General features: G+C 46.4%; 1 protein-coding gene across 3 annotated transcripts in view; it reads left to right on the forward strand.

Moving 5' to 3' along the window:
• CHN2 (chimerin 2) overlaps positions 1-27,615 on the forward strand; it is a gene marked incomplete at both ends in the record, with an annotated part of 270,186 nt that overhangs the window by 175,176 nt on the left and 67,395 nt on the right. For 2 of the 3 annotated variants that reach the window (XM_080700819.1, XM_080700820.1), the window contains 3 exons: positions 12,615-12,646; positions 15,513-15,626; positions 17,083-17,368. In XM_080700819.1, coding sequence (XP_080556945.1) covers positions 12,615-12,646; positions 15,513-15,626; positions 17,083-17,368 — 432 coding nt within the window. Of the gene's footprint in view, positions 1-12,614; positions 12,647-15,512; positions 15,627-17,082; positions 17,411-27,615 lie in introns of all 3 variants that reach the window. The other variant, XM_080700818.1, reaches the window with a different exon arrangement.

Consider the following 27,615-nt stretch of genomic DNA (forward strand, 5'->3'; position numbering starts at 1 on the left):
GCTCTGTGAAGGGGACATGTCTACGTGCTGGGCAACAGAGAAAACAAGAGCTCCTCCCTCAAAGAGCTCATGTTCGGAGCCCAGAGAGGCCAGCAAACCCAAAAAACACCCAGTAAGAGTGTCTGGCCCTAACTCAGCCCTCTGTAGGGTCCAGAAAGAGACTAGGAAACAGGGCCCAAGAGGTCTTCCCACAATGCAACATATCAGCTCTTATTTCTAAAATCCAGGTTAAGGCACAGAGAGATGGGAGAGCCCGTGTTCAACTCGAGACAGAGGAAATAGTCTACCAAAAAGTGGGCTAAAAAATACAAGCAAATAGGGCCTCATCAAGAACTGGGGAAGGGTTCTGGCTGTGGTGGTGCACATCTGTAATCCTGGCACTTGGGAGGCTGACACAGGAGGATCATAGGTCTGCAGCCAGGTGCAGCAACTTAGTGAGACTCAGCCACCTACTCAGACCCTATTTCAAATACAGAAATAAAATAGGGCTGGGGGATAGGTCAGAGGCAGAGTGATCCCCCCAAAAAAAAGAATGGGGACATGAGTATGTGGTAGGGTAAGAGCACATGTGCCCAAATACATGAGGGCCATCCCAGAAAGATCCGTAAGCTATCATGTCTTTATTCAATCAATATTTATTGAGCACCTATTAAGTGCCAGCACTGCTCTAGACTCTAGAGATGGGGCACAAAATTTCTGCCCTTGGTGTAGTTTCTATTTGAATGGAGGACATTGCCAACTAAACTAAACACAGGTTAGGATCCTTCAGAGAAACAAAACTAGAAAATAAAGATCTATTATAAGGTGGATCAGAAGTCCCACGCCATGTCTCGGTCTGCAGAGGAGAGCCGGAGGTGCAGTTGGAAGGCCCTGGAGTCACTGTGCTGGTTCCTAGTCTGGGTCAGAAGGCCTGAGAACCAGGAGCACGAGGGCAGGAGATGGTAGTGTTCCAGTCGAAGCAGTCGGGCAGAGAGAGAAAGCGCCATCCTTCCCCTGCCCTGTGCTTTATTCAGGCCCTCACCAGATTGAATAAGGCTCATCACATTAGGAAGCCCCATCTGCTCTCCTCAGTCTCCCGATTCCAATGCCAACCTCTTTCAGAAACACACTCACAGACTCAACCGGAAGCAATGTTTAATCAGCTGTCTGGGCATCTCATGGCCTGGCCAAATTGACACATAAAACTGACCATCACACCACACAGGTAAAATATATAATATCTTAGAGGGTGATAAATGCTATGGGAACCCAATAAGCCAGAAAAGAGGGGTGCGATGTGCCAAGAAGAGAGGGTGACACTTTTGAGTAGGGTGGTCTGGCGAGGTCCCGCTGAGTTGTTTAGGTCTGACCATCTGGCAGTGGGGAACCAGTGAAGAGTTTTGAGCAGAGAGAAAGGCGATGAAATTTGCCTGATCTCGGTGTGAAAAACAGGTTGGATGATAATAGAAGTAAGGACGGGGAGATGAGTCAAAGCATTGACCAGGCCAGTGGCCCACAAGAATGGAAGGCTCAGTGGATGTGGAGATGGGAGGCCATTTCAAGAGCAGAGACAGAACAGAAAGACTTGGTGACGGATTGCAGGAGAGTGGCGGGAGGAGAGGGAAGAATGTGGCCGGTGGTGTCTGGCTCCAGGCCTCGGCGAGGAATTCACAGGAGAGGAGTGGAGGAGGTTGCACCCTCAGCTATGATGAACAGATTTTCCTGGGCCAGTCAACCTCCCCAGGTCCCCAGCATAGAGATATTTGGGCATTTTAACAATGTGAAGAGCCGCACGGCTATTTCAGCAGAATTGGTGTGTTCTCTGAGTGCATTAACTCTCTTGACCTTTGGACAGTTTCTCTTCCTCTTGGTGTAGAAGAAGATTGTGGGTTTTGGTGTCAACATCAACCGGATTTTGGGTTGGATCTCAGCTCTACACCTTTTGGTGATCTGCAAGTGATGTAGCCATCTGCAAAGTGTGGGTGGTGGTCGCTGCTTGATCTGTTTGTTGGGGAATGAAGTATCCATGGCGACAGAACTCGTTCTCAATGGGCTTCTCCTCTGCTTCTCCCAGTCCCACCTACAAGGAAGTGCTGGGTCAGGAGGGCAGAACCGGAAGACCACACCAAGGAGCAAGGGTGGGAGGAGTGGGTGGCACTTGGGAGTGTCTCTGCATAGAATCCTCAGCCTTTGCTTTTCAGATCTAAATACAATACCCGGGCATTCCATGCCCCTCGCTCACGATGGATCCTGCACAGTGGCTCATCTAATAAAACCTAGGAGGTCAGAATGTCCTGGAGGCCCATCCTGGACTCACTTTCAGATGACTCTTCCACACTGGTGCCGCGGTGCCTCCTTCCCTGGAGGGGCTGTGAGTGGGGAAGCCGTTCCCATTCCAGTAGACAGAGCAGAGTTCCAAAGCAGCCTCGTTCCAGGGGCTGGAGCCCAGCGCAGCCCGGGCTTTACACATCCATTGGCATGCTTACATAGCACGGATGGTTACTCCTAAGAAATAACTTAAATTTTTTTCTTTAGTGTTTTTTATAGTTCTCATTGTTTAAATTTTTTCCAAGTGGGGAGTGGATTCCCTTATTAATCTTGTTGACATTTGAATCTGCTTAATTTTGTAATCTGGGCTACTTTCTTGATTAGTAGGGGGTATTTCACCAGTACTGTCTTTTTAAAAAAAATAAATGTATAAATTACCTGTATTATCAAAAACAAATATTTTCTATTATGTGTGTGTGTGTGTGTGTGTGTGTGTGTGTGTGTGTGTGTTACTAGGGATCGCATCTAGAAGCAGTCCTTCTACCACTGAGCTATGCCCTCAGCCCTTTTATTTTGAAACGAGCTCACTAAATTATAGCATACTAAATTATAGCCGAGAACCTGTGATCCACCTGTCTCAGCCTCCCAGATGCTGGGATTACAAGCACGCACTACCATGCCCGGCTACTGATTTCTAAATCAAATCCTGAGGGAGAAAACGTGAAGGTAGAAAACAAACCGACTGAATGGGAACCGCTTTGGTCTTGAATCTCCTCGCCGGGAATTTGTGTGCATCTAACTATCAACAGAATGTCTAGGTCAGGTTGTTAAACTTCCTGACTTGAGTCAGAACTGAGTATCACCATTGTTCACATTTTAAGGTTAATTACAAAAAAAAAAAATGGCCGGTAGATTTCTCTGATATATTATGGTCAAAACCAGAAGGAATTCGCCTATATGTGCTCTTTGCTGCTTCCAGAAGCATTATAGTAACGCCATGAGAAAACGTAAGCCTTTCCATCTGAGATAGAAATAAGTGGGAAGTTTTGGTGTTTGTTTGATTTTCACTGATGCACTTTGACTCCAAGAATGTAAATTTTAACACTTGGGTTTTTTTTTGCCCCTTTCAACAGAGATCTTTGATGTCTGGTTAGAAAGAAATTATCCATACCTATTTTTGTGGATGAAATGCACCAGTGTCACCAGCACAAACCCCCCCGTCAAAAGTCTTTCCCTTCCCTCTTGATGCGTAGCTCTGAGAATCCAGCAGTCTAGCTGCTCTGTGTAGCAGGTTGCTAAATTGGGTTTTAAAATTATTTCTGTTAAGTAAAAATTGCACACATACCAGCTGCTGAGGGATTATGGAAGCTTTGTGTTTTCAATAATCGGAAACCTTGTTTACAGAGGACTCATGATATTATTTAAATGTCTTTATGTTGAATATAAAAGAACTTGTTTTTACCTCGGCAATAAGAACTGACTGTGAGGGAAACTCATTTACGGATTATGCTTCTTGGCGTTCACTATACAGCTGCCACCAGACGGTTCTTCCAAGCTTTTAAAAATTCTGTGGATTATTTCTTAAAACCAGAAGAATAAATTGGGGGATATATCAGGTAGCTTGGGAGCGCCTCATTCTCAGTCACAGAGGAGTCCTGGAAAAACTACAAAAAGCAGTACTTCTAGGCAAATTTATTCAAAGCACTCACTCTCTAACTCATAGTTGGAATGCGGGCTAGATGAAAGGCATCTTACGGTGGGTGGCCTTGGCAAAGAGAAATTAAGAATCATCCAGGTAATGTACTCTCTAGCTAAACTGCAAAATTCTGAGAACCATTGAAAGCCTTGATGCTGAGTGGTCTCTGCTGGAGAAGAAGTGTAGCCCATTGGCTAGGGTGTCCTATCTGGGTGCAGCTGCTAGCTGGCTCCTTAGCACCTCTGTGTAAAATAATGGCCCTCCTTTCCCTGGCGGTGTTGTTTGTACTTGTGTGAGATTACCCATGAAGCCCTCAGGACAGTCCCTGGCACAAAGGCCCCCCTCAATAAATGTTGAACTATTACCACAATGTTCTAAGTCTCACAGTTTTTCATAGGCGGAATCTCATCAAATCTCCAAAAGAGCCTTATTAAAATAGCACGTTATTATAACACCAGTACTATTGAAAATGGGGGGAAATGAGATGCGAAGAAGTTTAATAACCTACCCAGGCTCACGTCGCAGCTGGGTTGATGCTGAGCGAGACTCCACGTTCATATCCTTTGCCACGTTCTGCAAACTTTTAATGAGCACAGACATGCTTTGCTCTGGGAACGTTGACTCTGAACGTTCGCGATAATGACTTGCTGGAAGTTTTAGCTGCAGTTCTTCCCAGTTGAAAACCTGCTATGCCAAGATGTTATGGGTACCCTGCCTCTGAGAACGTCACCTGTGACTCTTCTTTGAGCTGCAGATTCAAGAGACACGCAGACCCTGCTGGTCCCTGGTCACATTTTGAGTGGCGGGCACTGACTATGAAGGGGGCCTCTCTCATAACTCAGTGTTTTCTTAATTGACCCTGAGTTGGAGCATACTGCAAAGGTCCCTGTCTTTTCCTTGTGGGACGAGTCCTTCAGCATTTTTTCGTTCTGACACCTGCAGGCAAAACCAACTCCAGGCCATCAGAGAGTAACTTTTGAATCTTTGGCAATGTTGTTTCATTGTTAATTTGTATTACAGTACATGCTCTGTATAGAAGGTTAATGAAATTCCTTTCTATTCAGGTGCATACTGAACATAAATCCAATTAGTCTTTATTCCATAAAGAGGCAAACAATTAGACAATTGGACCGTATAAGCTTCGTATTATGCAGAAATTCATATTGCATTGTTGAAAAGATTTTGAGAGCACTTTATTAATATTTTTTTTGGTGGTACTGGGGTTCCTGGAAGCCCTTCTACCTCCGGGCTACACTCCCAGACCTATTTTATTTTTGGAAACAGGGTCTCTTACGCCAGCGCCGCTGGCTTCGAACCTGCGTGATCCCCCTGTCTCCGCCTCCCAAGCGCGGGGATTACAAGCGTGTGCCACCACGCCCGACACTTTATTAATATTTTAAAATTTGATGATGAGGCGGTGCTCTGAACACGAATGCTTCTTTTTCTCTACATAAAGTAGTGAAATATAGGTGCCTGCTTTCTGAAATTCTGCTGCCTAACATGCGTGGCAGAAATGCAGGAGATTCCAGTAAGAAAGGGCGTCTTTATTCTGTGCTAGACATGGGGCAAAACCCTGAAAAACAAAGTTGCTGCTTCAGGAAACACAGGAAGCCAGAAACACAGGGGTGTGTCTTACAGTCTCAGCTGCTCAGGAGGCTGAGGTGGGAGGGTGGCTTGAGCCCAAGAATCCAAGACCAGCCTGGGCAAACTGATGAGGCCTTTTCTCACAAACAACCAAAAACCTCCCAGAGGAGGGAAGAGACCAGCAAGCAGATATTCAGAATTCAGTGAAGTAATGTTTCCTAGTGGAGAGAGATCAAAGGAGCTCTAAAAACATAGCGAAGAATGGACCTGGCCCTTCCTTTGATACAGAGGAGGCCCTCGCTGGGTACCAGAAATGGCTAGTACTCTTTGAATGGTTCTGTGTGCCAGGCACTGTGCAAACATATCACACTACTACTTGCTCACTTAACTATTACAACAACCAGATAAGTTTTGCCATCATTCCCATGGAAAGAAGGAGTCTTCTGAAAATTAGTATAGAGAACAGTAAAGTAGCAGAAGAGGGGGTGAGGGAAAGAGGAGAGGAGGGAAAGGAGGGGCACGGGAAAGAAGCAGACCGCATGATGTCATGTCCACATATGAATGTATTGCTATGACTCTATCATGCGATGGGAGTGAGCAAGGGAAGGGAATGGGGAATGAGAGGAAGGAAACCGACCCAACACCGGCGTGTACGTGTGTGAAGGCACCACTGTAACTTACTATCATGTGCAGTTGCGACCTCCCACCAGTAAAAAAAAAGGTGGGAAGCCGGACGTGGTGGCGCACACTTGTCATCCCAGTACTAGGGAGGCTGAGAGAGAAGGGTCGCAGGTTCGCAGCCAACCTCGGCTACTTAATGAGGGCCTCTGCAACTCAGTGAGACCATGCTTCAAAATAAAGAACAAAAAAGTGGGGCTGAGAGTGTAGCTCAAAGGTAGAATGTGCCCAGGTTCAATCCTCAGTACTGCAACAAATAAAAAACAAAGTAAGAAAACCGAGAAAAAGAGAAATGGCATTCACTTGTAATGCCAGCATTCGGGAGGCTGATACGAGAGGATCCCAATTTGCAGACAGCTTTGGCTACTTAGTGAGGCCCTCCGCAACTCAGTGAGACCCTGTTTCAAAATAAAGAATAAAAAATAGGACTAGGGGTGGAGCTCAGAGGTAGAAATGCCCCTGGGTTCCATCCCCAGTACGCTCCCCCCACACACACACACATAGGTCTGGCCCCAAAGCTAGGCAGTCTGAATCCAGACCCTGTTCCTCACCCTTCGTCTGAGCTGCCCGTTTTGGAAAGAGAATTCAAGACCTTAAGATAAGAACATATATAAAAAAAAATGATGGGCAGATTGGAGGAGCTCACATATGGACCTACCATAGCTCAGCATGGTTGGACCATGGGTTGTTGGGTGAGGAAGCCAGAAACGTGTGTGGGCTTCACCAGCGCAGGAGCACAGCGCGTGCGTTGTATGGGAGGGCTGGATGCACCAAGTCATCCTCAGTGTGGCGGTTTCACCATATTGGAGCCGTGGCTACAGTCATGAAGTAGATCTTATTCTAACAGGTGCAATCACCCCTCATACCCTTGGGAGATTGGTTTCAGGGCCCCCCTCAGATAGCAAAGTCTTCAAAGGTTCAATTCCCTTATATTAAGTGGTGAAGTGTGCACACGCCCTTCCATAGACTTTAGATTGTGTGTGGATTGCTTGTAATACCTAATATAATCCTTACACCTCACTTCATTCTCATAGATTTCTTATATCTCACTTTATTCACGTGGATTCAACATGGTGCTTGACATGCAGAAACCCGAATTTTGCTTTTGGGAACTCTCTGGAATCCTTTTTGTAAACACTCTTCGTTTGCAGTGAGTGAAGTTTGTGGGTCCAGACCTGGAGGATCCGGAGGGCGGACTGCTTGCTCCACGTGCTTGAAGCTTTTCTGCCTATCATCTTGAAAAGCTGTCTTTTCTTTCCTGCAAGCTCCCATTGTTCCTTTTGTATTTGGAATAGCTCTTATAAATACCTGCAGAATAAGACGCAGTGAAAATAACATCTTGTGATCATGCCTCATTTTAGTCCCGGATGAATTTCCCAGTATGATCACTCACCCACTTACGGAAACGCCTCTGAATAACTTAGGCCTGTCTGCTGAAATAACATTCTCTCTACAATCCATTCTCAAAACGCAGACATAGGCTTCTGCACGCTAGAGATTCTGACTCTAGCACATACTTTAAAATAACGTGGGGGCTGGGTTAAATAGCACATCAGATCCTGACCCCCAGCAGTTCTCGCTTACGTGGCCCTTGGGGATCTGCAATCTTTAACAGGCATCCTGGAGTTTCTGTTTTGAATCTCCAGACTACTCTGCGTAGAGCAGCTGTGAGGTTCAAAAGTAACAGCTCTAGCCGGGCGTGGTGGCGCACGCTCGTAATCCCAGCGCTTGGGAGGCTGAGACAGGTTCGAGGCCAGCTTCAGCTACTTGGTGAGACTCTGTTTTCAAATAAAATATAAAATGGGTCTGGGAGTATAGCCCGGAGGTAGAAAAGCCCCTGGGCTCCACCCCCAGCTACACACACACACACACACACACACACACACACACACACGTAACAGCTCTTAAATAGCACTTCCAAAAGAGGAACCCAGTTGTGTTTCAATCAGCAGGGACAGCACAGATGCACTGCTGGCCTCAGTGGACCGGCCTCCTGCACACGGCGCTTCCTTAGAATGGAGTGTCTAGTGACGCTTCTGAAGGACTCGGCCGCCATTCTGCATGGTTGCAGTGTCTGTACCAGATCCGCCCGTGTTTGTTCATTCAAAGGATCCCATACCCGGTCTTCTTTTAGGAGAGGGGGGTCCTTTCTGAGCCAGGGCATGGTCTAAGGATCCAGCATCAGAGGATCCTGATTTGTGATTTGCAAACAATCTGTCCCTTTTTCCTACCAAAAAATGGCTTTCTTAAACTTGTTGTAGTTGGAGCAGTAACTCTCAAGAACAGACACCACCAGTGGACATCCGGTCTTACTGCAGTGGCTAGGCTAAGGCGGTTCCAGCTGCTGTGCACGGTGTCCGGGAAGCTCCTGAAAATACCTTCCTTCACATGACAGGGCACATCTTCTGTCCCTTTTTGAATCTATGTCCTGTCTGAAGCCATCTTCCATTTTCCCACCAAGCTGCCAGACTTTTACAAACATGATTTTCAGTGGGAATGCCGGAGCGTCAGAGTTGCCTTCCTCTCTGTTTACCATCCTCTTCCCCGCCTCGTTCACATTCCCTGAAGAGCCTCCCATGCAACTGGAACTCAGATTCAGCACTGACACTCTTTAAAAATAACAAATACGGCCGGGCGTGCGTGGTGGCGTATGCTTGTAATCCCAGCGTTCGGGAGGCAGAGACCGGAGGATCATGGTTAAAGGACAGTCTCGGCTACTTAGAGAGGCCTTTTGCAATTCAGCGAGACCCTGTTTCAAAAATAAAAAGACTAACGCGGGGCGTGGTGGCGCACGCTTGTAATCCCCGCGCTTGGGAGGCAGAGACAGGAGGATCGCGCAGGTTCGAAGCCAGCCACGCTGGCTTAAGAGACCCTGTTTCCAAAATTAAGAAAAGTATAAAAATAAGTCTGGGAGTATAGCCCGGAAGTAGAAGGGTTTCCAGGAACCCCAGTACCACCAAAAATAAAAGATAAAAAATAAAAATAAATAAAAATAAAAAGACTAAAAAAATAGGGCTGGGGATGTAGCTCAGAGGTACAGTGCTCCTGGGCTCCAAAAAAATGTTTTTAATTAACAAAGCCAAGCCTCACAGCTGGGCCCTGAGTCCCGCGGGTGGCTGACGAAGACCTTTCCTGAAGCGCGAGTAGGCCGGGTCTGTAAGGCACTGCCGGGTCCCTGTGTGAGGTTACATGTCTCTCCAGGCTGGTCCCTTGGCCCTCAGAGGCCTGTCACCGGCTGACTGGGTTTTGTCTGGATTTGAGGACCCAGTATTATCCAACTTGAAATAATGTAGATGTTCCATGATTTTGGGGAGTCACTTCATTTAAAAACTAAGCTCTTAGGCAGGTATTGGGGGCACGCATGTGTAATCTCAGGCCTTGGGAGGCCGAGACAGGAGGATTGCAGGTTCAAGGGCAGCCTGGACAATGTAGTGAGACTCAGCAACCTAGCAAGTCAAAACAGAAAATTAAAAGGGTGGGGGGTATAGCTCAGAAGTAGAATGCCCCTGGGTTCAATCCCAGTGCCCTCCACACACACACAACCACTAAGTTAGGTGTAAGGGCAGAGACTGTATTTAAATGCCCATGAGCAAAAAGTTTAGGAAAAGAAGGAGGTTTTAAAATGTTTTTCATCCCAGACACTCATATTCATATATTCATTCTCTCTCTCCCTCTCTCTCTCTCTCTCTCTCTCTCTCTCTCTCTCTCTCTCTATCTCTCTGTCTCTCTCTCTCTCTCTCTAACACACACACACACACACACACAACACACACACACTGACAAATACAACCGTATTTTCTATAAGAACTACATAAAGAGCAAAAAGATTGAAATTAATTGCTGTCACAGTGGCCTGGGCCAGTGAGCGCAGTGGCCACACAGCCGTCCACATCCCATCCCTGCTCGGTCTCCCTCCCCATCCTTCCTTTCTTCCTGTGTAAGGTTCCAGAAAAAAGGGAGGGAGAGAAGAAAGGAAAGAAGAGGGGATAAAAGAAGAACCGATTTCAGGTGTATATATTAGCAGCCATCTCCAGTAATACTCAGTGTGCTGTGTCCCATGTAACGCACTTGTTTTACTTTCTAGTGATCATCTTATACAGAAAAGCCATCCCTCAACTGGGTCAGTGTACCCTCTGGGCAGGTGGAGCTCGAGAATCCATAAATATCGCCTTCCCTATTGGGGCCCTCTGTTAGCTGTCCCCTGAATTGTCTCCCCCCCAAGCCCCTCACAGCTGCCCCCTGCGCCCTCGAGGTCATTACTTCTGAGAGATGACTCAGAGCCCTGAACCTGATAAGCACACTGCAATTAAATTCAACATTTATTAACCACTTACCTGCATGCCAGGAGTTAGTAGTAAGCTCTTTCCATGATGCTCTTCGCCTGGGAAGATAGATTAATTACTCTTTCCTTCTGGAGAACAAGAGTGTAGGGGAAGGGAACAAAGATAGGAACTAGACGCAGATTTTGCGAACTTGTATTAGGGCTTAGCTAAAAAGGTGGGAATCAATAATCATCCTACATTTGAAATTACTCCTTCTATTGAAAGAATGCAAGTATCTGAGCAGGCAGCGGGGTGCCGTGGACCAACAGGAAAGCTCAGATTCCGTGCATTTTTTAATAGGGGGGAGTCATTTTAAAGTTTGGAATATTGCCTCTCCAAGCATGGGAAGAGTTTGCCATTCTGTTTTGGTTGGTTGATTGGTTGGCTGGGGCTGGGGAATGAACCCAGGGGTATTCTACCTCTGAACTATAGTCCTAGCCCTATTTTATTTTTTATTTTGAAATAGGATCTCAGCAGAGGGTCTTGCAGACTTGCTGAGACTGGCCTCAAACCCGTGATCCTCCTGTCTCAGCCTCCCAAGTACCGGGAGTTCAGACGTGCACCACCATGCCCAGTGACCTTGCTATTTATTATTATCTAGGTCTATTGGTGTTTCTAGTTCTAGGTTGTTTCTGTGGCACATAGGTATCGCAATCACGTATCGAGAGTATCATAAAAGTAAGAAGGAACTTCAGAACTCAGTAGAATGGTACAAAGGATGAAATGTTCAACTCATGTCAAGAAGCTTCCTGGTGTGTAGAGTAACAGTTCACATCATTTATAGAAAGGACAGCAGGTGATAGGGCGCCTCTTCCCACACTTTGTACTTCTGTTAATGATATCACTTAAATCTTCCTTCACAATGACACAGAGCAGGCTTCAGACATGAAGAGTTACGAATGTCCTCTTGGTCGAGTGCTTTTTAGGCGTAAAATGCACAGAAGAGTGAACACATATTTAGAAGTGTCTAGATGATTAGTTTGTGCCAGCTGAGAATGTCCGAGGCACAGCTGTAAGGCTGGTCCTCAGAGCCCGGACTCCTCCTTCTGAGCTTCCCCCGGGTCCACGGCACCCGCTGCCTGCTCAGGACCCTTGCGTTCTTTCAAGGATGGAGGCTCACCAGGAAGCCGCCTGGTGCCTGCACATCCCTCCACCTTGCCTGTCTATAAGCCCTGCCTAGGAAAGAGCCCACGTAGCTGCCGAAAGAAACACCTTAGACAAAATCGCTGCCTGGCTCTTACACTCCCCCAACAAATCAACATAAACTCGCTGTTATATGCGCAGCCATCAAGGAAGACCATAGCTTAACGTGGCTCCGCTAGACTTTGAGTGACCCTGAGGTTCAGTAGCATTCATGAGCGTTCACGTTTAATTTCTCACCAACTCTAACACCATAAACACAAGAAGACAAGGTTCTTAAGAAAGTAGATTGCCATCTACATGATCAAAATCTGATCTGATAGCCCCACGGCTGAAGCTGTGATTGAAAAGACTTTTCTGGAAGATTCTGAGTTTTAAAGTCGTGACTCTGGTCCGTCAATGTCTTGTACCTCTGGCATCAAATGGATTTTTACCCCGTTTGTCATCTGATTAAAAAATAAAAATGTCAGAATACCGATTTTAGTTAGAAAGAGATAAAATTTAACTTGTTTTATTTTTTAACCCTTGTTTTTAATAAATATGTAGCGAAACTAGATGAAGGTTGAAATAAATGCTCATGGTTTATTCATGCCAGAACTGTTAGCTTGGTCCTCTATGATGAAGCCTTACTTGTAATATCTTTATAAATTCCTTAATATTAAGAAAGCATCACTTTAATTCTTCTGAAAATTATTTTATTGGGCGATAGGGCTTGAGAGGGAAATGAACCCCATGAGTAGAAAAATGTAATAATTCTAGGTTTCATTCACACCCAGGATAGTAGAATGTGTTGATTAACTCCACAGCTTCATGGATTTCTGATTCGGGGAATACAATCTGTAATAAAATTACTACCAGGACTCTAGTTTTGTTTATTTGAATAGCATTTTTATCTTGCTGATTTGAATTCAGATGCATTATTAATATCTTTCTTCTTTTTAATATAGGTGGAAAACAGACCAAAATATTATGGAAGAGAGTATGTATTATACTATTTTTTGTTTTAACAATTTAATAAGTAGTCACCTCATGTGTCATTTAAATATTGAATATTAAAAATTCCCTAATACGTGGTCTCCATCACATGCTCATTGTGCCAGAGTTTAATAAGAAGAATAAATGCAATCAGACTCCTTTGTATTGGATCTTCTTTAAAACACTCAGGTGCTCGGTTTCCATTAAAGTGGGAGGAAAAGTGTCTCCTGCGGCAATTTCTCCCTAAAAGCAGCTTCTGAGTGCCTGGCAAGTATTTGAAATTTAAGGCAGCATTTTTTAATAATCGAGGCTTTGTATTTCACGGTGAATACAATATAAACATCTAGGGTGTAAAAGACTATTACTGTAGGAGAATTCCTGGCGTCCACTGCACCTCATGAATGCAGTGGTCAGGGAACGCACCCTATTTCCTTGCAGGTTCCTAAAACCAGATGGCTCCGAAGCCGGGCACAGGAGCCCTGGTGCAGCCCTGGTGCCTGCATGCCTCCACTCCGCTGCCTTCCCCCATCTTCCTCTTAATTCCAGCTCTTGTTTTGTTGTTTCACCTTCTTGGAAACTGGCCGCAGAACAAATATGCGTGGCCATAAAAGTAATTTATAGTGTAAGACTGTGGTGAGCAAACCCCTTACAGATTGAGGGCGAGAGAGGGCGGTGGGACAATCCCCAGGGAGAAGACACGCACAGTCCCTTTTCTTCCCAGGGTCCAATCCGGGGACAAAGTTAGTTACAAGTCCACTTCCCTGATCTCCTGGTCCTTCCAAGACCGTTTCCCTCTTATTCCCTTACCCATCAAAGCTGGCCTTTGTGATTAATGACCCTCTTAGTGGTCCCAGCCCAGGGCTCCTTCCTAATTGCCTCAGCTGCAGTTTAGGTCCTTTTTTGCTGGGCTTTGGGAATTCAGCCAGCCCTCTGGAATGGCTGCTCAGGCACACCGGCCTCTCTCGCCCACCCCCACATCCAATCTACGTTGTAGCATGACTTTCTTTCTCAATATATTGGATTTTGCTTGCAAACAGCACAATTAATTTTTAAAGGAGAATTAAACTACATCATGTATGACACTTTGGCACATGGATTTTAGAAGGTAACTATTTATTGTGCATTTTCTTTTTTTTGCCTGAAGGTTTGGTTGGGTAACCTTTGGGTTCTCATGATGTAAACTCTACAGAGAAGAAACCAAGGAAACATTTTCTTAACCACAAAAAGGAGCATTTGTGTTAGAGAATTAACTTAAAAGCTTCCGTTTCTGTGTTTCCCCTCTCTTTTATCTTTCACTCAAAAAGTAAAACACACCGTATTCAGAATATTCACATGCACATTTCTTGTCAAAGAACCACAAGAAATTCTTGATGAGGGTATAGCCCGGGAGGTAGAAGGCCCCTAGGTTCCACTCCCAGTACTACACATACATACCCACATACACACAGAACTGATCAACAAATTTAGCAGTGTCTGGATACAAAATTAATCTTAAAAAATCAGGAGCATTTCTGTATGCCAAACATAAATCCACCGATAAAGAAATCCAGGAAACACTTCCACTCAGGATATTCCACAAAAAATACTTAGGAATAAACCTAACCAAGGAGGTAAAAGACTTCTACAAAAATTTATAAAACGTTGAAAAAAATCAAAGAAGACCTTAGGATACGGAAAGATCTTTCATGTTCTTGGATAGGCAGAATAAGTATAATTAAAATGGCCATTATCTACAGCCTCAACACAATACCCATTAAATTACCAAGGGCATTCCTCGCAGACATTGAAAAATCAGTCCTTAAATTCGTTTGGAATATTTGGGCTTTTTTAAACCATGCATAAAGGGGGCGTGGGGGCAAAATTTGTCTAGTTGTTTTAACAGAGAAGGTTAAGGTTTTTGTTTGTTAGTTTTTGTTTTCTTCTGAAAAATGCCTTCTCTGATATATTCCCCAAAGCTTTCTAAGATTAGTTAATTCTAGAAAGATGTGTGGCTCTTCAGGAGCCTGGGGTCTCGCCCCACACCAGCCCACCTTCCTCTGAAGTACTGACTGAGGACGGAACAGGGTGGTACTGACTGAGGATGGATCCGGGCGAGCAGTCACCTTTGCTTGACGGCAACAGGAAGAGCAGTCTGGTGCTGCCCTCACTCTCCCCTCACCTCTCCCTCTCTGGTCACTCTGAGGTCTGTCCAGGCCTCAAACAGCAGCCTCCAGAGGCCAGAGAGGCTTTGGCCAGGCCCCAGGCTCTCTGGCTATACCACAGTTTCTACACGCATGCCTGCTTTTTAAAAAACTGCTGGAAAAAGAAAATACACATTATCCTTCAAAAAAGAAAAATAGATACATTTTCTAGACATATCCCTAAGAAATTGCCCTCAAAATGTAAAGGGCTAGAAGAATGTTGTTTATAGCTGGCCCTTGTTCCCGAGAGTAAGCCTCTAGGATTAGAATGCCCAGCCCCGAGCAAGCAGGTTGCCGATCAATAAGTGTTCATTTGCAATCAGGATAATGCATAGCTCTCTCTGTTTGAGTTAGGAGCTAAATTGATAATCGCCCTTTTGTTATCCCCCACGATTAAGAAAAACGGAGGCTTTGGTTTCAGCTTAAGGGCAAAGCAGAAAGCCAGGTAGACTGGGTGCCCCTCCCGCCCGCCCCCGTGGGTGCTTATTCTCTCTTCCGGGGCAAGTTAGCAAGCGGGTCCACGTTGCACAACGTCCCACTGAAAGGTGACTCCACTCAAACCTGCAAGAGCCTTGCCTCCTTCGTCCAGGCAGAGGCTGCAGATTCGGGGCCCCGCCATCCTTTTCAGCTTATCTCTGTGGTTCCTTTGTCCGTGGTCTGTTCAGAGCAGCGGTGGTCTTGTTCCCCCAGGTTTCACGGCATCATCTCCCGGGAGCAGGCTGATGAGCTTCTGGGTGGAGTGGAAGGTGCCTACATCCTTCGAGAAAGCCAGAGACAGCCAGGATGCTACACACTGGCTCTAAGGTGAGCCGCGTTACAATCATTGGTCCCAGGGCTTTAGACGTGCCTTTACTTATGTGTTTCCCACTAAAAAAAAACTGCAGTAATATATATTACATAACAATTTTTACCATTTTTTTCATTTATCTATTATAGTTTTTTTTAAACATTTCTAATTGGTACATTATGATTATATAGAACAGTAGGTTTTGTTACATTTTTGTCTATGCACATAACATAATTTGGTCCATTTCATTCATTCAGTACATTCTCGACGTTGGCCAGCCACCTCCACTACCCATTTCCAGAACTTTTGAATCATCCCAGAGCCTCGGCACACACACACACAATCGCTCCCTCTTACTGTTTAACTCTCATTACCACTTTGTTTCCAAAGCAATAACAGTGTACCAAAGGCTGTGTATATATTTCCTTGCCCATGGAAGTTATCAGATGAGGATACTGGGATAAAGTTTACAGACACAGAGCACAGCAGAGAATGATCTGGAAAGTTAGTGTTCCGACCTCTGCGTTGGCCTGAAATGTTGATTTACCTGACAGCAAATTCTCCGCCTCAGTTCCCGCCAGTTTTGTGTGACAGGGCATGCTCATCATCTTAACCCAAAAACTGGATTAAGATGGGGCATCATGAGGTGCTAAGGGCCGGGCTCCCCCAGCTGTTCACCAAGCATCCAAGTATCAGGGGGCATTGCACTCCCACCTTGATGTTGTAGCTTTGGGAAGAAGCTTTCCAAGTTGCGATGGGGGATGCTGAGAATATCTTAAATGATGCAGAATTACTTCCAAAGCTACCAGTCGCTCCAGGTCTGCTAAGGACTTTGCTATCTATGTAGGGCCCCAGAGAACCAAGCAGGAACTGAGAGATGAAGGACTGGGGTCCACAAGGGAGAGCCAGGGAGACAGGGGAGGGGACCCAGTAGGTGAGATTGCTGGGGGTACCCCAGCAGTGGTGGTATCCTGAGCACACCTTGAATGACTCCTTCTGCTGAACACACTGGTGTTGGAGGTATAGGTGCTCTGCTGGTGGCGGTCACAGGTTTAACACTAAGGGTCAACAGGGTTGGCGGTGGTGGTATCGTTTGCCAGTTTTCACTAAGGAAGTTTATAGGTAAGATGTTTGTCAATCGGGCGCTATTGCCAACACTCAATAAGAATCTGATAAGTCATTCGAAACATCCTGTGAGTCACTGAAGCCTGATTAACTTATGGGTTCCAATGGCCCCAAGTGACTGCCCAGAGTTAAAGCCCACCTCATCCCCAGCATGTGCCCTCCGGCCGGTGCCCTCAAGGGCTCCACCTCAGCTTCCCTCAGCGTCAAACATGGAGAGTGACGTACTCATCTCCAAATGCCAAGTGCTTGGCTCTGTGCCTGGCGCACAGGACATGCTCAGCGCCGTCTTTGGAATCCCTCCGCGTCCCACCCTGACCCTGTTGGAACCCCTTGTTCTCTCGTGAGCAGGTTTGGAAACCAGACCTTGAACTATCGGCTCTTCCACGACGGGAAGCACTTTGTGGGCGAGAAGAGGTTCGAATCCATTCACGACCTGGTGACAGATGGCTTGATAACGCTGTATATAGAGACCAAAGCTGCTGAGTACATTTCCAAAATGACAACAAACCCCATCTACGAGCACATCGGGTACGCCACTCTACTCAGAGAGAAAGTGTCCCGAAGGCTGAGCAGGTCTAAAAACGAATCAAGAAAAGCGAGCGTCACCAATGAAGAACACACGCCCGTGGAAAAGGTGAGCCGGGCAGAGAAGGCGCGGCCCTTCTGTTTCCAGTTTGTGCTTAACAAGGAGGTGGTTGATGATGGGTGTGATTGCGATATGTTGGTGGAGACCCATCCTACCCAAAGAATGTCAGTGTCAGAAAGGACCTTAGAAGCCTCCCATTTTGATCTTCTCATTTTACAGAGAAGGAAAGTGGGGTGCAGAACTGTTAAATGATTTGCCTGAACCCATAGGGTCAGAGCCAGGATTTTGACACATAATTATTTGTAAGTTGATTTGGCGTTTGAAAGAAAAGGGAAAAGGACGCTCCAGTAATGTTTAAAGGTGAACCATTGTAATGAACTGTGTTTCTGTCATCTGTGATGTCACTGGCTCCATTTCTTGTCCCACCAGGCAAGCCAAATGAAAGGCATATGTGTGTCTGTCTCTCCTAGGCTGAGTGACATCCAGTGATGCACAGGCCAGTCACCTCTTGAAGGTGGGCTAACTTAAAGACTGTCCTGACAGATAGCAGTGATGACCGCCTTCTCTGGGAGGCTTGAAGACCTGGGCTGTCCTTTTTTCCCAAAAGTATTACTGTGCCGCACTACGGGTGTGCACGCTGGGTGTATCAAAGTGGGATGTGCTGAAGGAGACCTGATTTCCCTCTCTAGCAAGTTGCTATCTGAAAGGCACAGTTTGCGAGCAGATTTTTTTGATATTCCCCTTTAGGGACCATCTGCTTTGCCTGGTCGTATCTACTTTCCACTGAAAGAAAGTGACAGCCAGCTACACCATCCACCCCCACTGAGTGCGTGCCGGGCCTGGCTTCCACTGCAGGCTGGGACTGGGGACAGAGACACAGAAGCAAGGCAGGGGATGCGCACCACGCCTTCTGCTGGTTGCTAAGCCTTTATTAAACTGCAGCAGGCCCCCTGGTACCCAGGGTTGGTGGGAAGCACAGGAACCTCAGGTTGACTGGCTGGGAACTGGCATGGACTGGATGGTGAAGCTTCGCCAGGAAGCTCTGATGGGGAGGGTACAGGTGGCATTGCTATCCTGCCTGCAAAGAGAGGGATGGATGGTGTTACCGGTTTACTATTGATCTCCAGAGGCAAGGAGCGCCTCCCCCAACAGCTGGCCCATGAAAAAAAAAATAATTTGCCATTTTCTTCTGATAACTCCTGTGTCTTTTGGTATTCTTTTGCCAAAAACAAAAAATGGATTTGGGAAATTGTAAGGGTGTTGATTGTTTACATTTAACAGAAAGAGAAAGAGAGATAGAGGTCTTGAATTCTGTGTTCAGAGTTTGTTCTGGTCCAGATGAAAACCATCCCTTCGTCTGTTTGCAAGATCTGTTCAAAAGTAATTTAGAATAGAAAACCTGGAAGCTGACTTTCCCAGCTGTGACAAATCAGGAGATGAACTGTAAAATAAATCTCCGGCGTGGTGTTTATATTTCTGAATCAGAGGGCAGAGGGCAGTGTCACCAAAAAAGGCAATTTGTTCTGAATGCAGGCTGCGCAATAGGGCTAGGGAAAGGGGCCAGGGCCAGGGCCATCCTCTGGCTGGGGGGCAGTGTAGATCCTCAGGACTGAGGCTGTTGACTCCCAGGCCCTGGTCCTCCCGTGGAGGGAAGTTTGCCCAATGGAAGCTGATACTTCCCATGATAGTCCTATCAGGAAACCAACATAACAAAATCAGATTGTTAATCTTGTCAGATGAGCATTCCCAGGACACTTTTACCTTTTGGGGAAAAGGTAAATAAAGACAATATGGAAAGAAGAAGTCTACATGCAGCAAGTGGGTTGATTGATGGGTAGGTGTGTTCGGTACAGATATTTGGGGATGCTAAGGACGGGTTACGTGGCTCTCCCAGAGAGTGTTCTGGGTACCAGGCCTGCTCACTTGCTGGCAGCTACTCATTTTGTTAGTAGTTTGTTAAGTAACTTCGAAGGCATCCATCCATTTCTCCCCGACCAGTATTGACAGGTGGAGTTACTGAAAGTCTCAGGCTTGCCAGAGATTGCATTTCCCTTGAGGGCAGGTCAGCAGCCGCTAGAGGCAGGGCTAGAAAAGAGAGAGGAAACTTGAATGGGTTGTCTGGGAAGAGCCTGAGGTACTGTCTGCTTTGAAAATGGTGCATCTTGGGAGTTTTAATGAGCAAAATAGCTAGTTTCCCAATATATCTCAAATAAAAAAATAACGGCATTTCTGTTTCCAGTGAACTCACACGTTGTGCGTCCCTTTATTTCATTGATGACTTCCAGACGAGTCTGGAAAGACAATGTTATTTGTGACCCTAAGAACATTAGCAGTGCTAATTGGCAAAAAGATATTACCCGTGCCACCATATTTGAGTGTTTTTTTTTTCAAGTTACTTATTTCCTGTCAAGGTTGTTAGCAGGGAACTTGATTTTAATAACTACAGATGAGGTAGGCCCATGGCAAAGATGCAGAAAAAAAGTTGTGATGGTCAGCCAATAGCAGTTTGTTTCCTTTCTGGTTCTTTAATTCATTTTTAAAACATTATGATGTATAAGGGCCACTGTTATAAATGCCAGCACATTTAATTAAAACGGAGGTGTCCGGTAAAATTTATGAAATGTATTTTAGAATCTATTCAAAAGGTGGATTAGCCACCGACCTTCCAAATGCCACTGTGAGCCATTTGAGAGTGACAACGTGATTCAAGTCGGGTTCAGGCGTTTCATTTATAGTTCACAAACAGATTTCACAGATGTGAAGTCATTTTCCATTTTACCCCTGGAACAGCTTTGCCAGGTGCACAGGGCAGGAATGGCCACCTCCATCTTATTGAAGTGTCCACATTCATGGTGGTGGAACGAGGAACCAGACCCATGCTTCCTGGTCGAGTTCAGAGCTCCTCCATCTACTCAGCAGCTGGACCTCATTCTGCCCCAATTCCCGTATTGCTCTAAGTAAACACCCTTAGCTTTGGCCATCCCACATCGACGGATGCTACAATCACTCCATCTTGAATGATCTGTTTTTTGAAAATGCACCTCTGTTACTAGCTACATGAACTACACTTTCTTATGAAATATACCCTACCAAATATAATGACAACAATATTTTCAACAGCACATCTTTATTAAATAAATATGGCTTGCCATATTAAGTTGTATTTATGTTTTACAGGGGGAAAATCATCTGTACCCTCGGTAAAATAAAAGCACACTTTAAGACTATATGGGTTGGATAGAATTCAGAATTTTCAAATAGACGTTACCAGTTGCCCATCCCTAGTCCAAAAAACTTAAAATCCAAAATGCTCCAAAGTGATTTCAGGGCATTTTGAATTTCAGATTTGGGGATTAGGAATGCTCGACCTGTATCATATTGTATTCATTTATCTCACTGTTTTTTAGAGCAACAAAAGCTAAAAAACAACCTAAATACCCATCAGCTCAGAGCTGCTTAAAGTGATGATGGCATCTCCATGTAAAGGAATATCACTAAACCCCCAGAGAAAAATAGGAATCCTCATAAGGTCTGATACAGAAAGATCATCAAAAAGTCATTAAAGGGAAAAAAAAGAAATTTACAACATAGCGTGTATATTATTGCCATTTGTATAAATTAGGAGAAAAAGTGATTGCACACATACTTTTCTCTTACCATGTCCTAAAATCTCCATTGAAGGACACAGAGCTAGTGCCACTGGTTCCCTTTGGGGAGGGGAAGGTGCCTGAAGGGTTTCCATAGAGATTTTTCTCTGCCCCATTTGATATTCCTTGAATTTTAATATGTGTGGCATCTATTCAAGAAAATTAAACAAGAAAAAAAGGATTATGTCTTAAATTCACCTATGTGAAAGCAACTCCACATTCAGCACCACAGAGGCACTCACAGAGCAGCTCCAGCAATGCCCGGGTGGGAGGTGTCCCTGCTCCTCCTCACCCACGCCTTCCCCAGCACACCTTTTCCTTACCTTTCCCTGGGGTTGCAGACAGGGAGTCTGTGCTTAGCGGACTTGAACTAAAGGTTGGGAACCAGTGACCATGTTCCCTGGCATTCCCACTACCACACGCAGACTCCCCAGCTGTGCACCCTGGACCCTCCCGCGTTCCCCACACCCCTCCCGAAGCCCCCAGCCCTCGCCCACCCTCTCTCTCTCTCTCTCTCTCTCTCTCTCTCTCTCTCTCTCTCTCCCTCTCTCAAGCTGCTGCAGGAGTAATCCTCCAGGAAGCCACAGGGAGCGGTTTTTTTTTTGCTCGAGGCTCTTTTGCCTCACCTGGATACCCCACATACTTGGCAGTGGCCTCCCCAGCCCCCACCATTTTGTGGTCTTTAGCAGCAGCATTATTGTTATTGGAAGCCATTGTTTTTTATCTACTTTCTAGCGTCCACTCTTTATAGCCACAGTAATCTTTTCAGTGTTTATTTTGCTGCTTCTACCATACGACCCAGCTGGCCTGTCCAGACAGCTTCATGTGGAATTTCACCACACTTTTCTGTCTTGTTCTGGAATGGTGGCAGTGGCCATGCCAAGAAGTAGACACCCAGCCCTGGGGCCAGCAGAGGAGATGGCTGGTAGCAGGTGGAGGTCATCTGGGCTGTTCTGGTCCAACCCCATGACCACACTTCATGACCGGTGTCCCCAGAGACTGCTGAGCAGTGTCCTCTGTGCTGGTTTTGGCAGGCTGCTGATTTGCTCTGTCCACAGGACAAAGGTCAAGCTCCTCAGCATGAACTCTGCAGCCTGTCTGAACCTGAGTCCCCTGGAGAGCAGAACTGAGACAGGGGCTTGCACACTGTGTGCCAGGGGGCAGGGGAGACCCCATCTCAGGGTGCTGGCTCAGGTACTCCCTGTGGCCCCTGCAGACCCCGGTTTGCACAAGCCTCCAGGTTCCTCTGCAAACCCGTTGAGAGCCTGTGGTTTGAGGGCCTCTACTTCCGCCTAGAGGTTGACCAGTGACCTGCAGGGGAATTCCTCTGCTCACTTTCGGATTCTAAAACCCACCACATCAAGAGCTTACCTGTCAAACAAAATATGGAGAATGGCTTTAAAATGTGACATATTCCTCCCAGTGTGTCTAAGGGAAACACTGCCCCAGCGTATCTAAGGGGTATATTACCCCCAATGTGTCTAAGGGGCATAGTGCTCCCAGTATGTCTAAGGGATACATTGCCCCCAGCGTATCTAAGGTGCAGTGTCTCGCAGAATCACGCTGAGAGTATGTGCCATTGACCCCAGCCTCTTCTCTCTGGGCAAGTTCTTTTCTTCATTGAAATCCTACCTGGAGAAGGGGTCTCTTGGAGCCTAGCTTGAGTAGCCCCTTTATTTTACAGAACTGTGAAACTGAAGCCTCCAGCTCTATAGTACAGAGAGATCTCAAAGCAGTCCGGGAGGTTCAGATAGAAAAAGTCACCTTTCCGAGACCTCTGCTTAGAAGTTATCTTTGACTTAAGATCTCCGAGACTTACAAGTTATACCTCCATGACTCTTGTGTGAATCACTGGGAAATAAAAAATGAATTCAGGTCACAGCCTGGAAGGCATCCCAGGAGGCCTCAGCAGGAAATAGAAGACACATTTAGCTGAGATCCTTGAGAGAATTTGGTAACAAGGGAGCGCTCTCAGGGGCTGGCATGGGTGGGAGTGGTCACCACCCCTGTGCCCAAGGGACCAAGGAAGGCTCCAGGGTTATTGGAGTTTCAGGAGAGCTGGGGGAGGGGCTCCCACAGTCCACTAGGTGTGCCGAACTGCCCAAGAGGGCAGGAGGGATGCCCCAATTTCTCTCCTCCCGCCCTTTGATCTTCCGCCTCTTGGTATCTGGGTACCTCTCACTAACCACACCCAGCAGAAGCCAGAGGGCAAATGGGCCGGGGCGTGGTCAGCCTCCTTACCCTGAGCAAAGGCAGGATGGAGGATGGACCTGGGAGGGCGATGTGGCCCAGAAGGGCCGGTGCAGGTGTGCTAGGCGAGAGCCCTGAGCTCCCAGCAGTTCTGAGCACTCTGTGCTGACACTGTCCTCAGTACCCATGTGAAGTTAGCTGGGTTCAGAAGCCAACTGGGCACCAATGCAGAGTTGGGCAATGGATGGCAATGGATGGGTATGCCCCTGTAAAGGGGCTCTGGGTCTCTGGTGGTGGGCGCGTTTTGTTTCTTCATTAAAATTCAGATGTGATCGGCAGTTGCTGTTTGCCAAGCAGAGGTACTTTGTTCATCCACGCCCCCCAAAAAACCAACTGAATTGTTAATGTAATTGAGGAGGTGAATCATTTGGGCTCTTATTACAGGGTCTGGAAAACCTACAGATTTTCTCTGCAGGGGGTACTCTGGAAATATTAGGTAACTGACATAACCGGCCTTTTCTCGGGAGCCAAGATGACCATAACTTAGCTAGTAAAAGTGACCAGGACAGCATGACCACAGCCACCATCTTCCTACCCTCACATATGCATAGACATAAAAACAGAGTAGCTTACAACACCGCCAAGCGTGGACTAGAGCCTAGATCACATCTGCTCATGAAACCAGCTTTGCCACGCAGTATTTTCTCTCAGAATCCCCTGATGTGGGATTTATCACCCAGCCCGAACAGGAGCTGATACAGTCGTCAATGGTTCTCGGGGGTCTGCAGGTTAGAATCACTGGGGAGGCCTTCAACAAATACCTGTGTGCAGCCCCCCTGACCCACTGTATCTCTGCTGATGCAGTTCAAGGAGCTATAATTCTGAGGCTCCCCGGGTGATTAAAAATGCAGCCAGGGGCTGAGAACCTGCATTAAAGATGAGATGAGGGGCTAAATCCAGAGAGCTTTTTCCCCCTAACTCTGGCACACCTCCACTGCCTCTCCACGCCCATACGAAGTCCTGCCTCCGAACGGTTAACACAGCAGCGCTCGTGGTGGTCGGTACCTGAGCTGGTGCAGGGATTTGCTTGGCTTCTTTCCCCTAGATTATCAGCAAAAATATAAACTATGGGAAATATTTAACTGGAGTGGGACTACAAAAGGCGGAACAAGGAAAGGGCAGTGTCCCCTTCTTACGGGGTAGCTAGAAACTTTTTGGTGACAAAGTGTATAGGACTGTGACACTCACTGTTGGCTGCACACTGGAATTTGTGGGTGGATTTAAAAACAAGCCTTGTATCTCCAGCCGCCCTCAGAAATCCAGGTGTAGCTACTTGGTATGAAGCCCGGGCATCTGGGCTTGGGTGCTCCAGGCAATTCCGATGGGCAGCACCTGCTACAGCAAAGCTGCAAGTTGGGTTATCGCATTCACCAGGTTTACATCCTGTTAGAAAGCATCTCCTTTTACCAGTGTCCCCGTCAGTGTCCTCAAGGCCAGAGCTTCACCAGAACAAAAAAGGAAAGTTATCCTAATACATCCCCGGTGTGTTAAAATAGGATGGACCAGTCCCTCTTTCTTCCTTGTACTCAACCAAAATCTACGGAAAACAGCCAGAGGGGCATCCCTAGTTATTTTCTATGCAACAGTGCCCTCTTGTGGCTTACAGGAGAGTTACGTGCTGGCGGCAATCTCAAAGGACTTAAACCTAACAGATGTGGGTGTAATGAGCAAGAAAGAATTGTCAGCGATAAACTCATTGAAGCGTCCCATTTCCTCAGATCTTACAGCACAGATCGGACCACGCAGGAGTTGGTGGGTGTCTATTTTTGCATTTGGGCTCATTCTCAGCGAAACCATAGTAGCTGTGGGCCTGAGTGTAGGAAAATAGTTCCAGGGATCCCCAGGACAATTACTGCCAATCGTCCCTAACTCGCCAGGACTCTAATCGGAGGCGCTCAAATTTCTTGGCCTTGGGGGCTCTTTATACTTTTTAAACTTACTGAAGACCTCAAAGAACTTTGTTTATACGAATCCTATCTATTGATATTTATTATACTAGAAAGCAAAACAGAACGATTTAAAAAGTAACAGCCATAAAGATAACATTAATAACACATGACCATTATGTGTTAATGGAAATGGCATAGCTTATGGGAATAAAATCCGGTTTTCCCAAATGAAAAAGTAATCATGAAATCAGCATTGCTTTTACATTTTATTGTAAATCTCTTTAGTGTCTGGCTTAATAAGAGACATCTGGATTCTCACATCTGCTCCAATATTCAACCTTGATGATAGATTGTTCTGTTTGAAGTGTGGGAAGGAGCTCTGGCTCAGGTATGGGAGTGTGAAACAGATGGGGTGTTTCTGTAGCCTTTTCAAGTAAATAAGAAATTTTTAAAGTATACCAGAGCAAAACGTAGCAAGCATTAGTTTCTTAACGTTGGCTGCAGTGTTGATTGATCACTTCAATGGGCAGCTAATAAAATTAGTATTGACATCATGGGCACTCTCAAGGGACCTGGGGTCCCCAAACACTGAGGGGCCTGCACCTTAAGAACTGCTGCTCCAGACAGATGCTGGTGGGCGATGAGCCCGCCTTCCACAGAAGCGTGAGTGTGTATATCTGTGTGTGTGTGTGTGTGTGTGTGTGTGTGTGTGTGTCCATGCGCACAGCTCTGCTGTTTGGGAGGAATTACTGGGCCACTGCTATCACCCGGCACTGTGCCCAGCCACAGAGTGAGGAGGGAGCATGGATGGGGTTCTGGGTCCAGCTCAGAGGTCAGCCCTGCTCACAACCGCATTTCTTCCCAAGGTTTCCAACAAGGGTGAGTGGCGGGACTGAGCCTGAGGCCTCTGTCCGTTGAAAATAACTCTCCAGGCAATTCTGATCTGTACAGTTTCCTGTTAGTACACTCAGTAAGTTGGTTTCAGAGCTCCCTCCTATACCAAAAATCCATGGATGCTCACATCTTTCATATTATCCACATCTAACCCATGTATACCTTCCCTATACTTTAAATCATCTCTATATTACTTGTGATACCCAGTAGAGTGTAAATGCCATGTAGTTATACTGTATTCTTTCAGTGAATAATAGAAAGAAAAAAGTCTGTATATGTTCATGTTCAGCACAGATTTAAGTTCTTTCCATTTTCAAAAAAAATTTTTTTTTGGGGGGGAAGGTATTGGAGTTTGAATCCAGGGGCATTCTACACCCAAGCTATGACCCCAGCCTATTTTATCTTTTTTATTTTGAAACAGGGTCTCATTAAGTTGCTAAGGCTGGCCCTGAACCATCTGTCCTCCTGTCTCAGCCTTCCAAGCACTAGGATTGTGAGTGTACACCACCATACCTAGCCTTTTCTGATATCTTCAGTCCTCAGTTGCCTTAATCTGTGGATTTGGAACCTATGGATACAGAGGGCTGACCGTTGTCCCCAAAAGAGCCACAAGTTGGTCTCACTCTCTTGAGAAACTGAGGCCCAAAGTGCACAGGAACCTTGCACGTGGCAGATGGGACGCAATTAGAGTGGCCCCTGGTATCTTCTTGGGCCTAGCTCTTCAGGTGCCACCTTCTTCTCCAGTTCTCCTGCCACTGTCTTGGTCTAATCAGGACACATGGCTCCTGGCCTCCATTCCCACAGTTGACAGCTGTCATATTTTCCACTCAGAACTGAGCACCATCTTCTGGAAATTGTACCCAGAGCCACCTTCCCTCGCACTCTCAGCTGACAAGCATCCATGGAGGTCAATCCAAGGGCAGACAGGTGGTCCAGTCAGAGCCTCTTGTGAGTTTGGGGAGATAACCTCTCACCTTCCCTCTGCTTGGCTGAGCCCAACAGGAAGTAGAGGCTGTGTTCTGAGGCCTCCCACCCACCCAGAGCCCGAGAATGGGACCTCAAGGAGAAAACTGAGTCCTGAGGAGCAGATCCGAGCCTCTGAGGGACCTGCCCCTGCAGGCCGCCACCTTCTCCTGCACATTTCAGTGGTTGGTCAGTCAATGCCTGTTTGCTTTTGAGCTGGGTCCGGTAATGTTTGCGTTAAGTTGGCCGCATTTTCCTCCTAACCAGAAGGACCATCGTGGGCCTGTCAGCAACCACCGCTCTCTTCTGTCCTGCATCCCCCTCACCCCACTGGCCAGCAGCATCAAGAGAGTGTGGGAATGCCAGGTCAGGCTCATTTACCACCCTTCCTTAAACGGTGACATTAAGTTAGAAGAGGGTCATCTACTGTGTACTAGAATAGGTACGAATGTTATGTCCAGATCATCAGACAGACATGGGAGATAACCCAAAGCCGCTGCTGGAATATATCCCCCTAGCCTTTGCCTTCAGGCTCTGAAGAATTATATTTGTAGACCTCTTAATAATTAAATGCAATTAAGATCAAGGCACACCTGTAATCCCAGTACTTGGGAGGCTGAAACAGGAGGGTTGCAGGTTCAAGACCAGCCTC

The sequence above is a fragment of the Muscardinus avellanarius genome (genome assembly GCF_963383645.1).
Source record: "Muscardinus avellanarius genome assembly, chromosome: 9".
Classification (NCBI taxonomy): domain Eukaryota; kingdom Metazoa; phylum Chordata; class Mammalia; order Rodentia; family Gliridae; genus Muscardinus; species Muscardinus avellanarius.